The sequence below is a fragment of the Plutella xylostella genome, chromosome 31 (genome assembly GCF_932276165.1).
Source record: "Plutella xylostella chromosome 31, ilPluXylo3.1, whole genome shotgun sequence".
In the NCBI taxonomy this organism is placed as follows: Eukaryota; Metazoa; Arthropoda; class Insecta; order Lepidoptera; family Plutellidae; genus Plutella; species Plutella xylostella.
Window position 1 is genome coordinate 3503017 of NC_064011.1, and position 19089 is coordinate 3522105.

The following is a 19089-nucleotide window of genomic DNA, read 5'->3' on the forward strand; positions in this document are numbered from 1 at the left end:
GATGATGATATACCCAACAGTGATGATGATATACCCAACAGTGGGCGATAGAAGGCTGGTGATGATGATGATGAAAATCACGCAATAGTGCTAAAAATTATAGCGTAATTAACGCATAAGTGTGAATGAAGTGGTCAACATTATATATTATACACTATTGTCCCTAGTCACTGTCTGCACTTATGAAAACGTTCACCACACCGGTTATCGGTTCTTCGACAGATACCAATAAGACAGATATCTCAAAGATAGCAATTAAGGTTTAGCGTATCCTCTTTATACCCATTACCGTGTTAACATAATGTCGATTCAAAACCGGTACGGAGAGATAAATTTAAACTCCTTTTAAGAGTATAATTGATTCTGCTATCTGCTTATCAACGTCATTCACTTAGGTGCCCTAAAGGTACCAATTGGTGTCCAACGACAAGAGATTGTACTACGAACTAGATGTATTTATTTACAGAAATAGACACACCGACAGCACATTGGATAAAAAGTTGCTCAGACACAGTATATGTTGCTTATCCTATCCAAGCCCCAATTATAGGTGTGCAACAGCATTCAAAATGTTATGTAGTGTCAGTGCAAAAGAAACGTCTCGACAAAATAACACATCTCTTCTACCACTGAGCTCTTCTTTTGAATCAGTTCGGTTATAAGAATTGTGATTAGGTTGAACTTAAAACAGTTTGACAGTAAACAAAATGAGAACAGTTTTTGGCTTTCTTTTTTTTTCACATCATCTTGTTTGTATTTTTTTTATACAAGATGAAAATACATAGAATCACAGAATAATAACTGGTATAGAACCACAGAATAACGAGTACTAGTACTGTACTTGTTATTCTATGATAGAACCAAAAATCAGAGTAGTGATTTTGCGACAAGTCGTCTTTTGCAACTTCATGTCGCCCGCTACCAATTCTCACCTTAATTGATTCTGCAAACTGCTTATCAACGTCATTCACTTAGTATAGTACGTTTATAAAAGCCTATGGTATAGTCACGAGCAGAAGTGGTTTCAATTTATGAAATCAAATCAAATAATATAGAGTGTTGCATAAGTCTGGTCCACTGCGGGTTGGTGGGTTCACACAGTCATTTAAATGTCCTAAATCTAGATATACAGATGTCCTTGCGATGTTTTCTTAAACAGTAAGCCCGTGGTATGATTGTGATTTTTTAAATCTTTATAAATATAATCATTTATTGGTAGTCTGCGAAAAAGACATCTGACCCCTGTCACAGTGACAATGATACCTGATAAAAGTTTCTTTTCCTAGACTGTAGTACATGCCAGGATTTGAACCCACGAACTTTCAAACAAGTGGACGAGGCCTTATCCGTTACGCTGCCTCTAAAATAAAAAATAAAAAACCTAATGAAGTTTTATATCCACTTGTGGCTTAACACTTTTGACGTCACCTGTACCAGCTAAGTGAATAAACGTCAGTTATCCAGTCATAATCTTATAATGCGAACTTTTATTTTATCTGCAATCTGACTCTTTATCTCACTCGCGACTAGTGTTGTGAAAAAGATCCCGACGAATTGAGAACCTCCTCCTTTTTTGAAGTCGGTTAAAAAAAACAATTGTTATTAGTCGAAGGCGAATTTCCTATCGATATAATCGAAAGTTATTGTTTCAAAATGTCACTGTTGTGTCTATCTCAACAGCCTGTATAGTCAAAGCATAATGGGCCTTACCACAAAAACTTAGACAGTATTTAACAGGTGTTTACCGCTGTCAAACGCCAACAAAATCTGTCAAATTTTGTTTTAAACACTTGTTAAACATTGTTTAAAGTTTTTTGTGGTAGCCCGGTAAGTGTCTATTTATTCATAGTTATGCTTTAACTATAGGTGAGGTATGGTTATCTATAGAAACGTCACGTGTTTTTTTATAATATAAAGGCTAAAATCTATTTTTCTGACTTTGCTTTCTTTCTATTTTTTTACTATACTCAGTAACTATAATTATAACAGATTGTACGCTATGGTGTGTATAGCTATTAAAAGCTAGAAATACGCGGCTGCTATGTCCTATAAATCGTAGGAGCTAAATAAAATACTTATACTTACATATGTATATTTTTGGGATAATTCAGTAAAATATTACTTACTTATTTATATTTTAATTGAATCATAAATCTTAATTGAGACATTATTAGTTAACTTATTATAGTATTCGCCTGTTTGGTTTTCATAATTTTACTTTCAAAATATGGGTAGGTACACAATCCCAAGCAGACGCGTGTTTTGAAACTATACAAGGCCAGAACGCAGAGGTTGGGACTGCTCCGTATATTTTCAAATTAAAATGGTTCCATGATTTACTTGAAAGTATACAAGGCCATTACGCACTAATCGCGTATATTTTCAAGTAAGTTGGGCCAAAATTATGGCTTGAAAATATACTGCAGCAGTTACCACTGCGTACTAATCCTGTATATTTTCAAGCGCCAAGCGGCAATGCGAGCACTTGAAACTATACGTGATTAGTTTTGAATTGTTGCTCTCTCTTTCTTTATTGCGAAATAGTAATAAGTCTATTGCTTTCTAAACATTGCATCATCATTCCGCACTTGGCATTAATTTCGTAACGTGTTTTTTGTTTACACCGTAAGGGGCCGTCCATTAATCACGTGAGGTCGTTTTTGAAAGAAAGAAAGAAAGAAAGAAAATTAATTTATTTGCCAAAAAAAAACATGCAATAAAATTAAAAAAATGTACTTATTGAATGAAAAAATGGCAAAATGGAACAATCTCAGCATCTGCTGTAAGTTGTGGCCAACGTTACAGCGCTGGTTTTCAGATTGTCCCATCTCACATCGGATAACTAAACATACGTTACATGCGGGTAGTGGACACAATAGAAAGATAAAAAATACATTGGAAAATTATTATGAACATTAACATAATTACAATTTAGATTGACATTGGTACAACAATAATTAAAATATATGTGTATGACATTATCTACTGACATCTTCATTAATAATAACAGGTATAAAATAAAATAATAAAATATTGCATTCGATAATAATTAGGTACTTGATTTGATTAATATTGTGATTTGAAAGGCAATTTAAATATTTTTTATTTGCAAGGCAAAAAGATGAGATCGCAAGTGTTTCTTAAACGTATGGGTCGACATACACTTATGCAGAGGAGGGGGCAGATCGTTCCAAATTTTGGTTGCTGCATATTTGAAACAGCCTTTAAAACCCATAGTTTTATGCCGTGGAACCATCATCATGTCCGCAACTACACTTCGCAAGTTGTGGCGGTGATAGTCTTTAGCCCATGTAAACTTATTAAAAAGGTATTCAGGCTTATGGTGGTGTACTATTTTATGGACTAAACTTGCAAGATGTAGCTGCCTACGTGCTTTCATTTTCAAAATACCTTTTTCGTTTAGGTACGGCGTAATATGGGCTCGCTTCGGTACAGGAAAGCAAAAACGGGCGCAAGCATTCTGAACTCTCTGTATAGCGCGTTCTGTTTTGACGAAGAGCCTGGGTCCGTACACCACATCACAGAAGTTAAAAAGGGAGAGCACTAGACTCTCGGTCAGCAGTATACGGACTTTTTCTGTGAGGTGGTTACGGATGCCATAAAGGACTTTTAATCTATAGAAGGCATTTCTTATCTTTGCGCCCACACGGGCTTCAAATCTAAGTTCACTGTCCATTGTCAATCCCAAGTTACGTGCAATTTTTTCACATTCTATATTAGTATTATTTATTTGAACGCATGAATTTAAATTAGATATAGATTCACATTGATGCTTTGAACCCAGAATTAAAAATTTTGATTTTTGCGGATTTAAAACTAAAGAGTTCTTCAGGGACCATTTTTGTATCGATCCAAGATCGGTGTTAATTTTTCGAACAGCTTCATTAGTGTCTTCGGGTTTGAAAGAGCAGTATAACTGCGTGTCATCAGCATACAGGTGGACTTTGGTATATTTAATATTTTTTACTAAGTCAGCTGTAAACATAATAAACAGTAAAGGACTGAGGATAGAACCCTGTGGACATCCATGCTTTAGCGTCCTAACTTCAGATTCTGACAGATTTCCCTTATCGTCTTCCACCACTACGTACTGTCTCCTGTCTGTTAGATAGGAGCGAAACCATGAACATGAAGCTTTTGATAGTCCATAATAAGCCATTTTCGCTAGTAAAAGTTCATGGTTCAGGCAGTCGAAAGCGCGTGAAAAATCTAGGAGCACAAGGATACTTCCCTCGCCTACATCCGAAGCAGATAGAATATCGTCAGTTACTTTAGCAAGGGCAGTCTCCGTTCCGTGTCCACTGCGGAATCCTGACTGTAAAACAGGAATTATATTTTCTGACTCTAAGTGTTTTGTAAGCTGCGTACAGAGTACCCTTTCTATAATCTTTGAGAGAGCCGGTAAAACACTGATTGGTCGCAGGTCTTTATATTTATCAACTGCAGTACTCTTGGGTAGTGGTTTTACTCTGGCTAATTTCCACGCTTCCGGAAAAACTTGTTGGTTAATTGACTTATTTACAATAGTAGTAATTATAAAAAGTGTTACAGAGAGCGTCATGCGTATCATATCCATGGTAATACAGTCATGGCCTGAAGCATTTGTATCCACCTTATTTATTATTTTAAGCACTTGTTCTTCGGTACAGTTCTCGATATTGAACTCTTGTGCAGTGTATTTGTTAGCTCTGTAGGTTTCTAGTAGGCTGTCATCTAAGTTTGTGCTGATTGGAATGTCCAAAAAGAAATCATTAATTTCATTTGGAATTCTGAGATGATCTGGTATTGGTGTAAGGGTTGTATTGTTGGCAATTGACATTTTTTTTAGATGGTTCAGTGTTGCGATCGTAAAAAATTAAACTGCCGTATCTAAAAACTGAAATTGCCGTATTTATGAAAAAAACCATAAAATTGCCGTAAATACTTTAGTTCAACCAGTAATGAAATGCAATGATATTTTTTTAGTCATAATATTACTCTTCCACCATTTTACGAAGCCTCCATCATTCATTAAGGAGGAAAGAAATGGTGAAAGTACAATTTTACTTAAGCACGACCGTAATCCAAGTTCAATTTACTGACAATAGTAAATGCTACACAAACCAAAGTTCGATTTGCTACTCATGTCAGCATATCTATACAAAAGAGCGTAAAAATCTAAGTATGTTTGTATTTCTTTCATTCAAAAAAATGAAATTTTCGTTAAACATGTATCATAAAATGAAATTCGTAAAATAAAAGACGAAACGGTAATTCACCTAGCCATAAACAACCACACTCTAGAAGTCCATATTCTATTTACGTGTTGACGAAAGCGATATCGATATAGTTCGGTATATATATATGTTTTTACGTGCTGCATTGTCCATTTCATAATAAAATAACTGATTAAAAATAGTATTTTTTCATAGTTATCCATTATGATTTGTTGCAAAGCTGAATTGCCGTATTACTTGATACGGTAATGAAAAGCCTGCCGTAAAATCTGAAAAAACATCCTGGAATGCCGTATATTACGGCAATTGCCGTATCAATCGCAACACTGAGATGGTTCCACATTTGCTTGGGGTTACGCTGGTTATTCGTGACATAATGGGTAAAATATGCTTCCTTTTCTTTTTTTATTGAACTGTTAACCAAATTACGAAGGTCTTTATAATATCTTAAATGTGGCTCTTGCTTTGTGGAGATTGCTCTGGCTAGGGCCTCATCTCTAAGCGACATCATACACCTAACAGTGTCCGTCAACCAAGGTCTAGGGTTTTGATTTACCCGTATTTTTTTTAAGGGAGCATGCTTTTCAAATAACATTATGATTAGTTCATTTAAACGAGTTACCATTTCATTGATGTCGTCTGTTTCTAGCACACTATACCATGGCAGATTGACAAGATCTGAATGAAATTCGTCCTCATCAATTTTTTTTAAAGACCGTGTCCATAAAAATTGGTCATTTGATTTTGGCTTTTTTATAGAAAGTTCGACCAGTACCATGGCATGGTCACTAAGTAGAGGATTGTGATGAACAGTAACATTTTTAAATAATTGAGGTGAGTCTGTAATTATAATATCTAATAATGTTGCCGAGGAGTTTTGAATTCGTGTAGGCTCATGTACTAATTGAGTTAGATTTTGGTTTATAAGAAAAGACATAACCTGTGGGGCAGGAGACTGATTAGGTTTCAGCAGATCTATATTGAAATCGGTCAACACACATATATGATTGCAATACCCAAATGAGCTGATTGATTCACTCAGGGCATCCAATGCGTCTCCCGCGCAGACGCGGGTACCGTTAGATGAGTCAGGCCTGTAGGCGGTGCCGACGGCCATAGTCCCGGCGCGGGGCAGGCGCACCTCCAGCCACAGCTGCTCCAGCGCGGAGGCCGGGTGCGCCGCCACGCGAGCGCGCAGTCCGCGCCGGATATAGAAGCCGACGCCCCCGCCCCGCTTGTCATTTGGCCTCGGGGACAGTTTCAGAATATAACCTGGTATCTTTGGCGCACAGACAATATCTTGACCTTCTTTCATCCATGTCTCGTTTAAGGCTAGAATATCTGGTTTAAACTTCTCAACGGATACTAAAAGTTCGTCTTGTCCTGTATTCATTGATCTTATGTTTAACAAACCTAATTTGAACTGTCTATTTTTACGCATATGTTTCTCTTTTAAAGAATAACAGTAACGACTCGCATAATATGTTCTCACACTTTTTGAGACAATTTATCGGAATGCAACACTTTATAATGCAAAACAATGATTCATGAAAATAATTGATATCTGCAAACTCAAAAACAGACATAAGCATTTTGTAGTATACGTATAAATATAATGAGATTAATGAAAACAAGTTATCGCACAAGAAGCGTAAAATTAACCTGTGATACTTATTTTTGAAGTTGTTTGCAGACATCAAATTAAGCAACATATACACAACTATAACACAGCAATATAATTCGATTTGATTATATAGCAATAGGTTAGTTACAAAATATTTCCTGTCACAGCCTGATCTCCAATAAGTATTCATAATAAATAATAATAAATTCAGAATTGAGATAATGCCAACAATAGTTTTCTTTTTTATTAAGACTAAGCTCGTTTTCATGTAAACCAAGCTAATGAGAATGCCACTCCCTACGTAAAAAAATACTCTTAAACTAATTTGAATTTCCAGTAACATTAGCAATATTAAAAACCCTACACAGGTCTGCAGTTGATTTAATACGGTGAACCGGCTTATTCTCATCTTGTTTTACTAGGATATTCCCATTATTTGTCCATCCAAATCGCCAGTTTTGTCGTTTCATTTCTTGGCGTGTTTGGAAGAACAGGTTCTTATTGTGGGCCGATAATCTTTCATTTAGGTAAACGCGTGTAGGTGGAGTGTTGCTGCCGGCCCCGGGTAGCTGGGGTATTATCCCTTCAGTAGTGAGAGAGCGGCGCACACGCTGGGCTTTCAGTAGGCGATCGCGCACGGAGCGGCGCGCAACTCGCAGCACTATGGGGCGTGAGCGGAGCTGCGGGCCGGCGCTCGCGTCCGCGACTAGCCGACGCGGGCCCGCTCGGTATACATCCACTACTTCTGCCTCATCCAGGGTTGTTCCAATCTTAACCGCTAACTGGCTTATAATATTGTTGACATTTTCACCATTTGTCTCTGGAACTCCTGTAATTTCGATATCATTCCCGTAAGACTCCTGTTCTTTATTATTTAATTGCATTGTTAGCTCATCTATTCTTTGTTGCATTATGTGGGCTTCATCCTTATCATCTTTCTCCTTGCTTTCTAGTAAATATAGTTTTTTTTCAGTTTGGTCGAGTCTTGTAGCCATTGAATCCAAGCGGTCATTACATTTTATGATGTCATCACGTAACCCTTGTATATCCGTACGTAAAACTGTCATTGACCGCCTCATCTCAGCTTGAAAGTTTAAAATTATCATTTTTATATCCATATCGCTTACAGATGGAGAAAGGCGTTGTTCAGCGGATAGCGACGAAAGCTTTTGTTCGCCATTTTCCCTTGATATTGTACTAGATATAGGTACAGTCCCTTCGTTAGATAAGCAGTCCGGACATATCCAATTTTTCGGTACAATAGAAGTATTCATCTGCGAGCATTGCTTTTGTTTATGGAACGATCGCTTACAATTAGAACAAGTGGCGCCACCTGTTGCCGCCAGTTGTCTCTCGCATGTACCGCACTGGACCATGTTGTTGATTGTGGTGGCAGTGACTAAGTACTAATCAAATAATAACAAAAATAACTTTTGCTTAACTGGGATTCGATCTGGCGGCCTCAATGTTGTGAACTGCTCATGAGACGACTGGGCTATCTGGACATTTACATAGCATGCGAAAATATGTATGTTATATCAGCATAAATGTTGACTCGTTTGGCCGTCATTCACTTCAAGGTCAGTTATTGTCCGGTCATTGACCGACTTGCGACACCGCTGCACTGATTTTGAACTTGTTATTTTATAACGGGTGTAAATTAGATTTTAAATAGTAATTTAGAGCACTTGCACTAGTTTTCTTGTTATCACTTTTACATATTACGGAAGCTTATTGTATTAGGAAACTTTTGGTACTAGTATGATCCACTAAACTTCACTTTTTAATGCAATTTATATTTTTCTAATGAGACAACAACAAAAATACGTTTACTCGTGCACCGCGCACCGCATCCTCTCCTGCACCGCGCACCGCATCCTCTCTTTTCTCCATTTATGACCCCCCCCTCCCCCCTGGTGATATTTGGTGAGGTTTGGGACCAACCCCCCCTCCCCCCCCTGGATCACGTGTATTTTTTTGGAAGTCTATGTAAAGGCTATTTTTGACTAGAAAAATATAACGAAAATTGCGTTTTGAATTGAAAAACATTTAAGTATGTGTATTTGCAATAAAATGTATACAACTCGTTAAAATTTTTGCGCCTTGTGGGTGTCTGTGCGCGCGTGTGTGTGTGTATGTGTGTGTGTGTGTGTGTGTGTGTGTCCTACCTACCTACATACCTACTACACTCACGAGCAATGAATAAGTCCAAGTAGCAAAAAGTTAACACCAAATGACCCTAATTTTTTTAAACCATTAAATTTAAAATTTGATCAAAATTTACTATTTTAGTTGGTTATAATAATATTTTGATGCGCTGTTAAATGCACTTTAATATTGCCGACGGCGTTATTAAGCTAGTCTTATCCGTTCAGGAGTGTAGTAGGTATTACTCTTAATTCATTTAAATAATAAGATATTAGTAGGTGATAGGTATGCTTACTTGCAAGTATGATTGCTATAAATATCAATTTATCAATCAAATTACAGCTTGTTCATCTTCATTTATTATCATTTTATAGGTATGACAGGCAGAACAAGTCAATTGTAGTCATTTACATTTACCGAAATAGTTAAGTAAATTAGAATCAGCATGTACGTATAAATTATATGCGACAAGTACGCCAATCAAGCAATATGCGTATTAGCAATGTATATTTTCAAGTACGATTCAGTAAATCCCAACTTGAAAGTATACGCGATTAGTACGCACAAATCGTGTATATTTTCAAGTAAAATATTTATTTTTTTCACTTGAAACTATACAGTGCTAGTACACTATGGGTGCGTTCTGGCCTTGTATAGTTTCAAAACACGCCAAGCAGACCTGGCGCCGCACGGTATTGGACGAAGCGAAAAAGATCGGGAAGTCTTGGAGTGAAATCAAACGCGAAGCTCAAGACAGGTTGCGATGGAGAGTCACTGTGGACGCCCTCTGCCCCATCTAGGGGACATAGGATTCTAAGTAGTGCACAATCCCAGCTTTATCGATATCGATAGTTGACTATCGAGTAACAAGTGACAACACTAGTTCGTTACAATATCGACTCGCCATCTCACTGTCTGCTTTAATACTTTTAATGGTAATCTTGTCTTAATGAGCCATTTTAATTATGGGTGACTTTGTATGGTCGTTTCCTAATGAAATAATTGATATTATAAAATGAATATCTGAAAAACTTGATTACACTAGGGAGCAATGAAAAAGTTCATCCCACAAAATGCCAAATGGCAAATTAAATTAATTGGTATATTCAGTTTTAAGTAATCGGTAATATTATGCGCTTTTAAATGTACTTTTATATTGCAGACTGCGTTTTTCAGTTTAGGAGTAATTTGGTGCATTGGACTGGAACTTAATCAGTGCTCCTTATATTCCCAAGATGGTGAACTTTCTATTTGCAAAGATAGGTAGTAAAGTCACACATCATCTTTAATCACATCGTCACTCTATTACACTTAAATTATCTACAGTACTGTTATGAAACATAATTAATGTACTAACAACTGATTAAATAATCTGTATTCATTCTGAAATACGTATTTAGTGCTATCTGTATAATAAACCTTTAAAAGTACTTACTGATGTCGATTCTGAAGGGAATATTCATGTCTTCAAGTAAAATTCTATTTCAGCTCTGTCAAAACTTGAGATTTTTGGTTTAAATTAAAATTTGACTTATTTTCTACCTGCAAAATGTTTACCATCGCTACATCTAAATGTGCCTTAGGAATAAAAACTATTATTGAATTTCAATTATTCTCAACCTTTTGTTGGAAAAGGCAGCCCAAAGAAAGAGTATGATCATAAATTATAATGATAATTATAAAAATACTTAATAAAAAATTTTCCCCTTAGATCACTTACTAAGTAAGTTGGAAGCCATATTTGTAAATATTAAGTACTTCGGGCAGCCCATTAAGGATTTTATTTATTTATTATTATTTAAACATAAGTACTTACAGTTGTTCTAAAAGTATAGACTGCATTTCCATAATTTCACACGCCTAGAATAAATAATATTTAATATTTTTAGCGCAATTTAATGATGTCTCATTAACACACAAACGCTTTCTTGTGTATGAACGGAAAACCGAATTTTAAATTGGGTAAATCGTATGTTTCATACGTAACGCTTCCATAATTATCCGTCTGATATGTAAAACAGCTGTTGTTTTAATTGTTAAGTATTTAACGAATATTTAATTGTCTCTCATTACAACAAGAAAGTTATAAATAAAGGTAAACACAGTGAAAAACTCAGTATGTTTCCACTTATCCGTCGATATGAACTACATAGTACTATCGTTACTCGTGCTTAGCCCAATCAAAAGCGTCATATCCGGAAACATATTTGAAGCGGTCAAGGATCAAAACCTACCACTGAAACAGAATGACGCTACAGTCAACAATTTCACTCAAGTGACAAGAAAACTTGGCTATGAAACAACCGTATTCGAGGTCACCACGGAAGATGGGTACATCTCTAAAATGTTCAGGATGCACAACCCGAATTGCACCGAAATCAAGAAGAAACCAATCATGTTGATTCATGGACTGTTGGAGAGTGCAGATGCTTATCTGGACCTTGGACCTGGAGCCGGCCTGGGGTATCTCACGTCTGATGCCTGTTACGACGTCTGGTTCCCGAACATCAGAGGAAACTACTACGCGAGAGCTCACAAGACTTTAAACCCGGACACAGACAGGGAATTCTGGCGTTTCTACGGTCAAGAGATGGCTGTCTACGATATACCGGCTTTCATCGACTTTGTTCTTGACAAAACGGGGCAGAAACAACTGAATCTAGTCACGTTTTCACTCAGTGGAGGCCTTTTCTTTATGACCACTTCCGATAAGCCGGAATACAATGACAAGGTGAGCCTGTATATACCATTGGCTCCAGCTACTAGACTCAAGCATTCCAAGTCCACACTTCTCCGTCTACTCGCTACAGGTGGATCGATTGTGGATACTCTGAAGCCAGTCACGAGATTGGGCGAAGAAATCCTGTACAGAGGATCAGGTGTACAATCCCTTATGGAGCTGCTATGTTCTCTGCCGAACGTTTTGAAGGGTCCCCAAACAGTTTGCAGTGGCTTCATTGGTCTTCTGGACTCTTTCCACCCAGGTTCTATATCTGCGGAGACAGACAGCAGAGTTTACTTCCATTTCCCGGCTGGGACCTCTCTGAAGACACTATCTTGGCTGGGCCAGCTCATCGAGAAAAAAACTTACCAGAAGTTCGACTATGGAGCTAAGAAGAATATGGAGCTTTATCAATGCGAGACCGCGCCGCATTATGACGTGTCTAAAATGACAGTGCCTACCGTCACGTTCCACGGGAAGCATGACCATCTGGTGGACTCCAGGGATATGAAGTGGCTGCTTCACCAGATGCCGAATGTTTTGGAGTACATAGTGGTGGATGATCCGTTGTGGAACCACTTGGATATGGTGCACGGATCAGATGCACCGAAGTTGGTATATGCGAAGATTATGGATTATTTGAAGAAATACGAGTAGGTAACTATATACCACTTGCCGTTAAAGTTCCATAATAATTGTCACCGGAACTTTTTCATTGCTCGAGATTATACAATCAGTTTATATTCTTGACAATAATGTATAAATCTTCCTTGAGCTTTTGTTTTATACCGTTGTATTCACTAAGTACCTAGAAGTAGTATGCTATGCCAATAAAATACTATGTTACGTACTCGAATGTTAAAATCAATACCTATCTGTTTTCATAGACACGTGTAAGTTTGAAGGCACAGCTGAATAAACTCATTAATATTAGCAGAACATGATTTATGTTTTTTTATGTAACTATCTAAGTACATAACTCTAGTTTAAATTCCTCTTTGTTTTTAGACATAATGAATATTAAAAAAAAACAAACATGTGAGTGTCCTTCTACTAATGTACTCCCTTGCGGGGTAGGCAGAGGTGCATTAGTGCACCCACTTTTCGCCAGTGTTATGTTAGTCCCAATGTAATAGGGGGCGGGCCAATAGGGAATATGCAAGTGGTTCAAATAAAGGTCAAATATTATTTATAATAAACTTTGTTGTTGCATAACTACGACTCCATCATTATTTTTGATTATAATTTATTTTTGAGCAAGTAAATGAAGTTGAAAAGTACAAAAAAACTTCGGTAAATTCTAACTTCCGAGAAACGTCACCCATTTTCTTAGGGCGGATGTGACGTCATAATTCTTTATATATCAATCTCAGAATAATAACTTCTTTTGCGTTTGCGTATAGTTAAATAAATGTCAAGTGTAAACAAAGAAATGTTAATGTCACCTAGTATTTCTGATGCTCGTTGTGATCAGATACGATGGATCACATAAAAATTCTTCCAATACGAGTAGATCCTAGCCTCCTATAACCTCTCCACTTCTTGTTTGATATGCTTGTTTGTTTGCAAAGTTTAGGACTTTTTATATTTTTTGTTGGTAGTGTATGGGCTGCCACTAGTTGTTCTATTGTAATGAGGCGTAAACAGCCATTCGCTAGTCAACGAGCCACTCAAATATGCTCCATATTGCAACACAATTAAATTAAATTTGTATTGTAAGTATTATGACATGAACATAACACAAACACAAGTTGCTCTTTCTACTTTTAGGTTATAATGGCAGTCTTTAGTATATTTCAAAAGTAGTTATTTTTTTCTAAATTAAGTTATGGAAGAATTCTCGTAATCAGAAGAACTGGACACATTAAATTTATTACGCAGTATGAAAGAGTAAACTGTGGCCAGCTGCGGAAAAGGTCACAGCAAAGACTATTGAAAAGTCGAGAGCCGTGTGCCCAAATATTAGGGAATATGCATATATTTTTATACTCTTATTCGATAGTTTAGATAAGGGGGTTTAGACCTTTGAGATATGCACAATGGTTCCATTCTAGAGAGCCAGGTGCAGGTTCTTACACCCCCACAGATAATAGAATAGAATGACCCACTAACCCTAGTCTCTCTTACTGAGAACCAAAGTTACAGTAAGTACTTATACATACAATACAAATATTACTTTATATTCATATTGCCATAATAGCGTAATATTGTGTACAAAGGTCCTCTGGTTTGCGCGCTCCCATTTCAAAAGAGCTACTAGCAGCTATTTACGAGCTCCCATTACAAAACAACCACTGGTCACACTTTATTACCATTACAAAATAGCCACTGATCACACTTTATACACTTCCTTTTTCGTTAGTTACCATGACAACATTGGTTTGTTGAAAATACAAAAGTACTCTGTGATTACTTGATTAGGTAAAAAATCTATGCCGACTGACGGGACTCATTATTCTGAGCCGTGAAATTAAACGATTATGACGTCACGACAGCCCGCCATCCTGACGGGAATTTCAAAGTGGTCGTGATGGTTGTAATTTTTTAACTTTCTTTAAAATACCTTAAATTACTTATTTTGGCGTTGAATTTTTTTATACTATAATAAAGTGAGGTAAAACTATCCAATAAAAGTATAAAAAAAAATTACGCATATTCCCTATTGCCATTTTACGGGCACATCCAAGACCCGAGAACAAATATCTGTGTTTTAATCAAATATCTGCCCCAGCCGGGAATCGAACCCGGAACCTTCGGCTCAGCAGTCAGGGTCACTAACCACTACGCCATTCGGTCGACATAATGAATATCTACATCGTAAAAAAAAAACTGAACACAACCATGAAACCTGAAAGTCGTTAATCTACCAGTTTTTTTATTTATTTTTATATAGATTGCTTTCTTTCCCACTGCTACCTAATAAAAAAAATATATGATTACATTCAAAGTCAAAGTCAAAGTCAAAGTCAAAATTTTTTATTCATCGTACAAATATAAAATTTTCTGATGAACGTCAATTTTTACAAATTACTCTCCGTTCGGATAAGGGGGGGCTCTTTCTGTCTAAGGAGAAGAACGGAGGCAAGAAACTCCTGAGCCATCTTTTAAAAAAAAAGACTTAAAACTAGTTGGTATACAATAGGTACTTATAAGCTTAATAATGATTATTATAATAATATGAGCAGAGCTAACTACTTATCACAGCCATGCATTAACGTCCTCTAAGTAATCATCAATTTTATAATAAGCTTTTTTACAGAGTTTCTCTTTAATGTAACACTTAAACTTATTCTCTGGCATTTGAGCAACTTCTGTTGGAAGCTTATTATAAAATCTAATACAGTACCCTAAAAACGATTTATTAACTTTCGCCAGACGCATCGCTGGAAAAGCCAGCTTATGCTTGTTCCTAGTATTAATGTCATGATTACTGCCAATTGTATCAAAAGTTGAAATATTCTTTCGTACATACATTAAATTGGAAAAAATGAGCTGACATGGAACTGTAAGGATGTTAATTTCTTTAAATAGTTCTCTCAATGAATCCCTGGAACCTAGTTTGTATATAGAGCGGATGGCTCTTTTCTGTAATACAAATATAGTTTAAATATCAGCGGCTCTACCCCAAAGCAAAATGCCATACGACAATAAGCTGTGGAAATAACTAAAGTAAACTAATCTGGCGGTTTCAACGTCGGTCAGTTGTCTAATTTTCCGTACAGCAAAAGCTGCGGAGCTCAACCTTCCAGCCAATTTTTCAATGTGAGGTCCCCACTGTAACTTTGAATCTATAGTCATCCCAAGAAAAACAGTATCATTAACTAGGTCCGATTTATTCCCATCTAGAATAATGTTAGTATCGCATTGTCTAACATTCGGCAGTGTAAATTTAATACATTTCGTTTTCTTAGAATTCAATAGAAGATTATTAACGGTAAACCAATCGTGTATGTCAGATAGAATAGAATTAATTTCATTAAAATTATTTTCACTTCTTTTAACTTTAAAAAGCAAAGAAGTATCATCAGCAAATAAAACTATATTAGTCAATTTTTCAACCATAAAAGGCAAGTCATTAATATAAATGAGGAATAAAAATGGTCCTAGAATAGATCCTTGAGGGACGCCTATCTTTACATGAGCCCCCTGTGATTTAGTATTGTTAATATCGACCCTTTGTTGCCTCTTGTCTAAATATGAAACTATCAAATCTAAAGCCTTTCCTCCTATTCCATAGTATCTCAGTTTCGAAATTAAAGTCTGATGGTCTACACAATCAAACGCCTTCGATAGATCACAGAAGACTCCAATAGCATCGTGATGGTCTTCCCAGGCGTCAAATATGTGCTTAATTAACGCAGTACCGGCATCGGTTGTTGATTTGCCTTTTGTAAAACCATACTGTTGGCTATGAAACAATCGAGCTTCATTGAAATGCAAAAGCATCTGATTGAGTATGACCCTCTCAAATATTTTACTCAAAACTGGAAGAACCGAGACAGGCCTGAAATTTGCAGGGTCCTCCATATCCCCACTCTTGAACAGAGGTATAATTTTACTCAATTTCATAAGATCTGGGAACACACCTTCAGCGATACATTTATTAAAAATGTTAGCCAAAATTGGGGCGATTTTATTAATAATAGAAAGAACAAATTTAACTGACATTCCCCACAAGTCTTCAGTTTTCTTCATATTTAAAGACTTAAATGTTTTTATAATAGTTAATGTATTAATATATCTGAATTTAAATTCCTTATCGGTTGAAGGTGCGTTCTCCTTCGCCAGGGTTTCAGCTAATGTAGCTGAAGAATCTAGGTTGCAAGTAGTCTCTAAAGGAATGTTCTTAAAAAACTCTTCAAAGACTCTCGCCACCTCGTCATTTGATGTTATTATGTCATTGCCTACCTTTAAAGATAAATTAGTCTCGCGTGTTCGATTCTTCCCCGTTTCGTTATTAATTATATTCCAAATGGCCTTAGATTTGTTAGCCGAGTCTTTAATCTTGTTATTAATAAAAATTGACTTCGCACAGTGACAGACACATTTGTACATTTTGCTATATTTCTTCACATAAGATTGAAAGTCAGGGCGGAGTATGAATGTTTTCATCTCATACAGATCATATAATGTCGCCCTGCTTTTGCGAATACCATCTGTAGCCCAGTCACAAAATTTAATTTTATTGTCTATCAAAACTTCCTTCGTTTTAAAATTACTCTCAAACTCATCAGCTATTATCTTAAATAAGTTAGTATACATCTCATTAGAATTGCAATCTACTTTAACCTTCGGAAGTTTTTCGTCTAGTTTCTTCAAGTAATTGTCAATTTTCTTTGTAGTAATCGGTCTGCATCTCACCTTAGTTTTATTTGTCTTGTCAGTGTTTACTAAGGTAATGGTCTGCCCACTGTGGTCTGACCTCAGACAATTTATCACACTACTGTCTTTAAACTCACAGTTACAGAATATGTTATCTAGACAAGTGGCAGACGTGGATGTAATTCTAGTTGGTTCCAGAAAGACATTAAAAAGATTAAATGATTTAAAAAGTAACAGTAATTTCGACCTATTAGGAGAGTCACTTAATAGGTCAACATTAAAGTCACCACACACTATTACTTCCTTTTTACTATTGGAAGCTAACCTTAGAACATCCTCCATGACAGTCTCAAAGGTAATGAAATCACCAGTAGGTGGCCTGTAGGTACATACTATTATATACTTGTTTAGCTCTGCACATGAAATTTCTATATGGTGTTTAACAGAAAGAGCAACTATGTCCTTTCGTTCTTTACATTTACAATTGTCTTTAAGAAATATAAGTGACCCGCCATGCTCGTTGCACTTTCTGTTAAAACAGCTTATAAGTTTGTAATTTTTCAATTGGAACATCATTTGATTCTCGTCTAACCAATGTTCTGTGATACATAAACAATCAATGTTAATTTTTTCCGAAAATAGTTCTATTTCTAACAATTTAGAAGAAAGACTCTGAATATTCTGATGTACCAATTTAAATTCATTCTTAAATGTCTTGTCCTTTAATAGTTTTGAGCCGAGAGAGCAGTGAACTGAATCAATCTTTATATCAACGCTATGATGCTCTCCCGTTGTCTGGGAATCTAATTTAAATCTACTGTACTATTACTATTATCAGTATTACTACTGACGGTGTCAATAGGGACACAAGTTTTCTTCGTTATAATGCTTATAACTGAGTTAATAAGATGAGCTACTTCTGTAGCTAGACGTCGTTTCTGATTTGAGGACAAAAATAAACTGGCCCAAGTCAATTTAAAATTATCTACGTACAAATTAGTATCAAAGAAATTGATACAGTCGGATTTACAACATGCATTGTACATTATTTTATTTAGGCTACATGTCATATAATTGCATTTGTCGGGCAGTGTGCATGAGTAAGGAAATGCACAAACAAATACATGTTTAGCAGGAAGGCCTTCTAATATAGCAAAACTTCTATGTATGTCAGACTTTGACACCCCTAAACTATTTCCCACCATAATAAATATAGTTGTTTTGTCAGTGTGTGACCTCTCTGAAATCAATTTAACTATTTGTCCGAATGTAAGTTCTGGGTAACAATAATTAACAACTTTTCCATTTACATGATTACCCAACATGTGCCCAAAATCCTTGCCAAGCCTATCGGAATATACAACTGTGCTGTAATCCTCGCTTGAACTGCTACTACTTGTAGTAAGCCTTGTCAAGGAAGTGGGTGCCATCTTAGGTAACTGCTTATTGCCTACTATTCTACTAGCTGCCTGAGCATAGGTGGGTTTCCTATGTAATTTCTTAGTGGAGTCCTGAAAAACATCTGCTGCCGCCGATGCGCTCTGGATGACCCCTGAGGATGGCGCGGCCGTCGGGAGGCTGGTGGTGGCCGCCAGGAGTCTGGTGGATTCTATCATGGATATGTACACCAAAAATTACAGAAAATCCTTACAACACAATAAACGTTAAAAGTGAAGTAATAAATAGTAGGAGACTACTGAAATCAAATAATATCGACAATTCTCCAAGTGCCAACTTTTTTCCCAAAAAAGGCACGTACCTACTTACATCACACGAAGTTTTTCACATATAATCGTTTCAAAACTTTTAACGATGCCGATGTACTACTTAGGAAACTTTTCTTTTCTAACCAGACCGACAGAAAAGAGATAGAAAAGCCTCCTTTCTGCTGTTTTAGAATAGAATAGAATAGAATACACTTTATTTTGCATCATTAAAGAAAAAAATACAATTTCACAACTTATGTATAAAATAGTACAAAAAGGCGGTCTTATTGCTTAAAGCAATCTCTACCAGACAACCTTTGAATGGAAGAG

At 36.3% G+C, this 19089-nt stretch overlaps 1 protein-coding gene across 1 annotated transcript; it reads left to right on the plus strand.

The window, feature by feature from the left end:
- The first annotated feature begins 11109 nt into the window (after nucleotides 1-11109).
- LOC105392920 (lipase member M) lies at nucleotides 11110-12675 on the plus strand. Its single transcript, XM_011564607.3, has one exon. It carries the CDS (start codon nucleotides 11150-11152, stop codon nucleotides 12386-12388), a length of 1239 nt encoding a protein of 412 aa, XP_011562909.3. The 5' UTR covers nucleotides 11110-11149; the 3' UTR covers nucleotides 12389-12675.
- Nucleotides 12676-19089: the final 6414 nt, after the last annotated feature.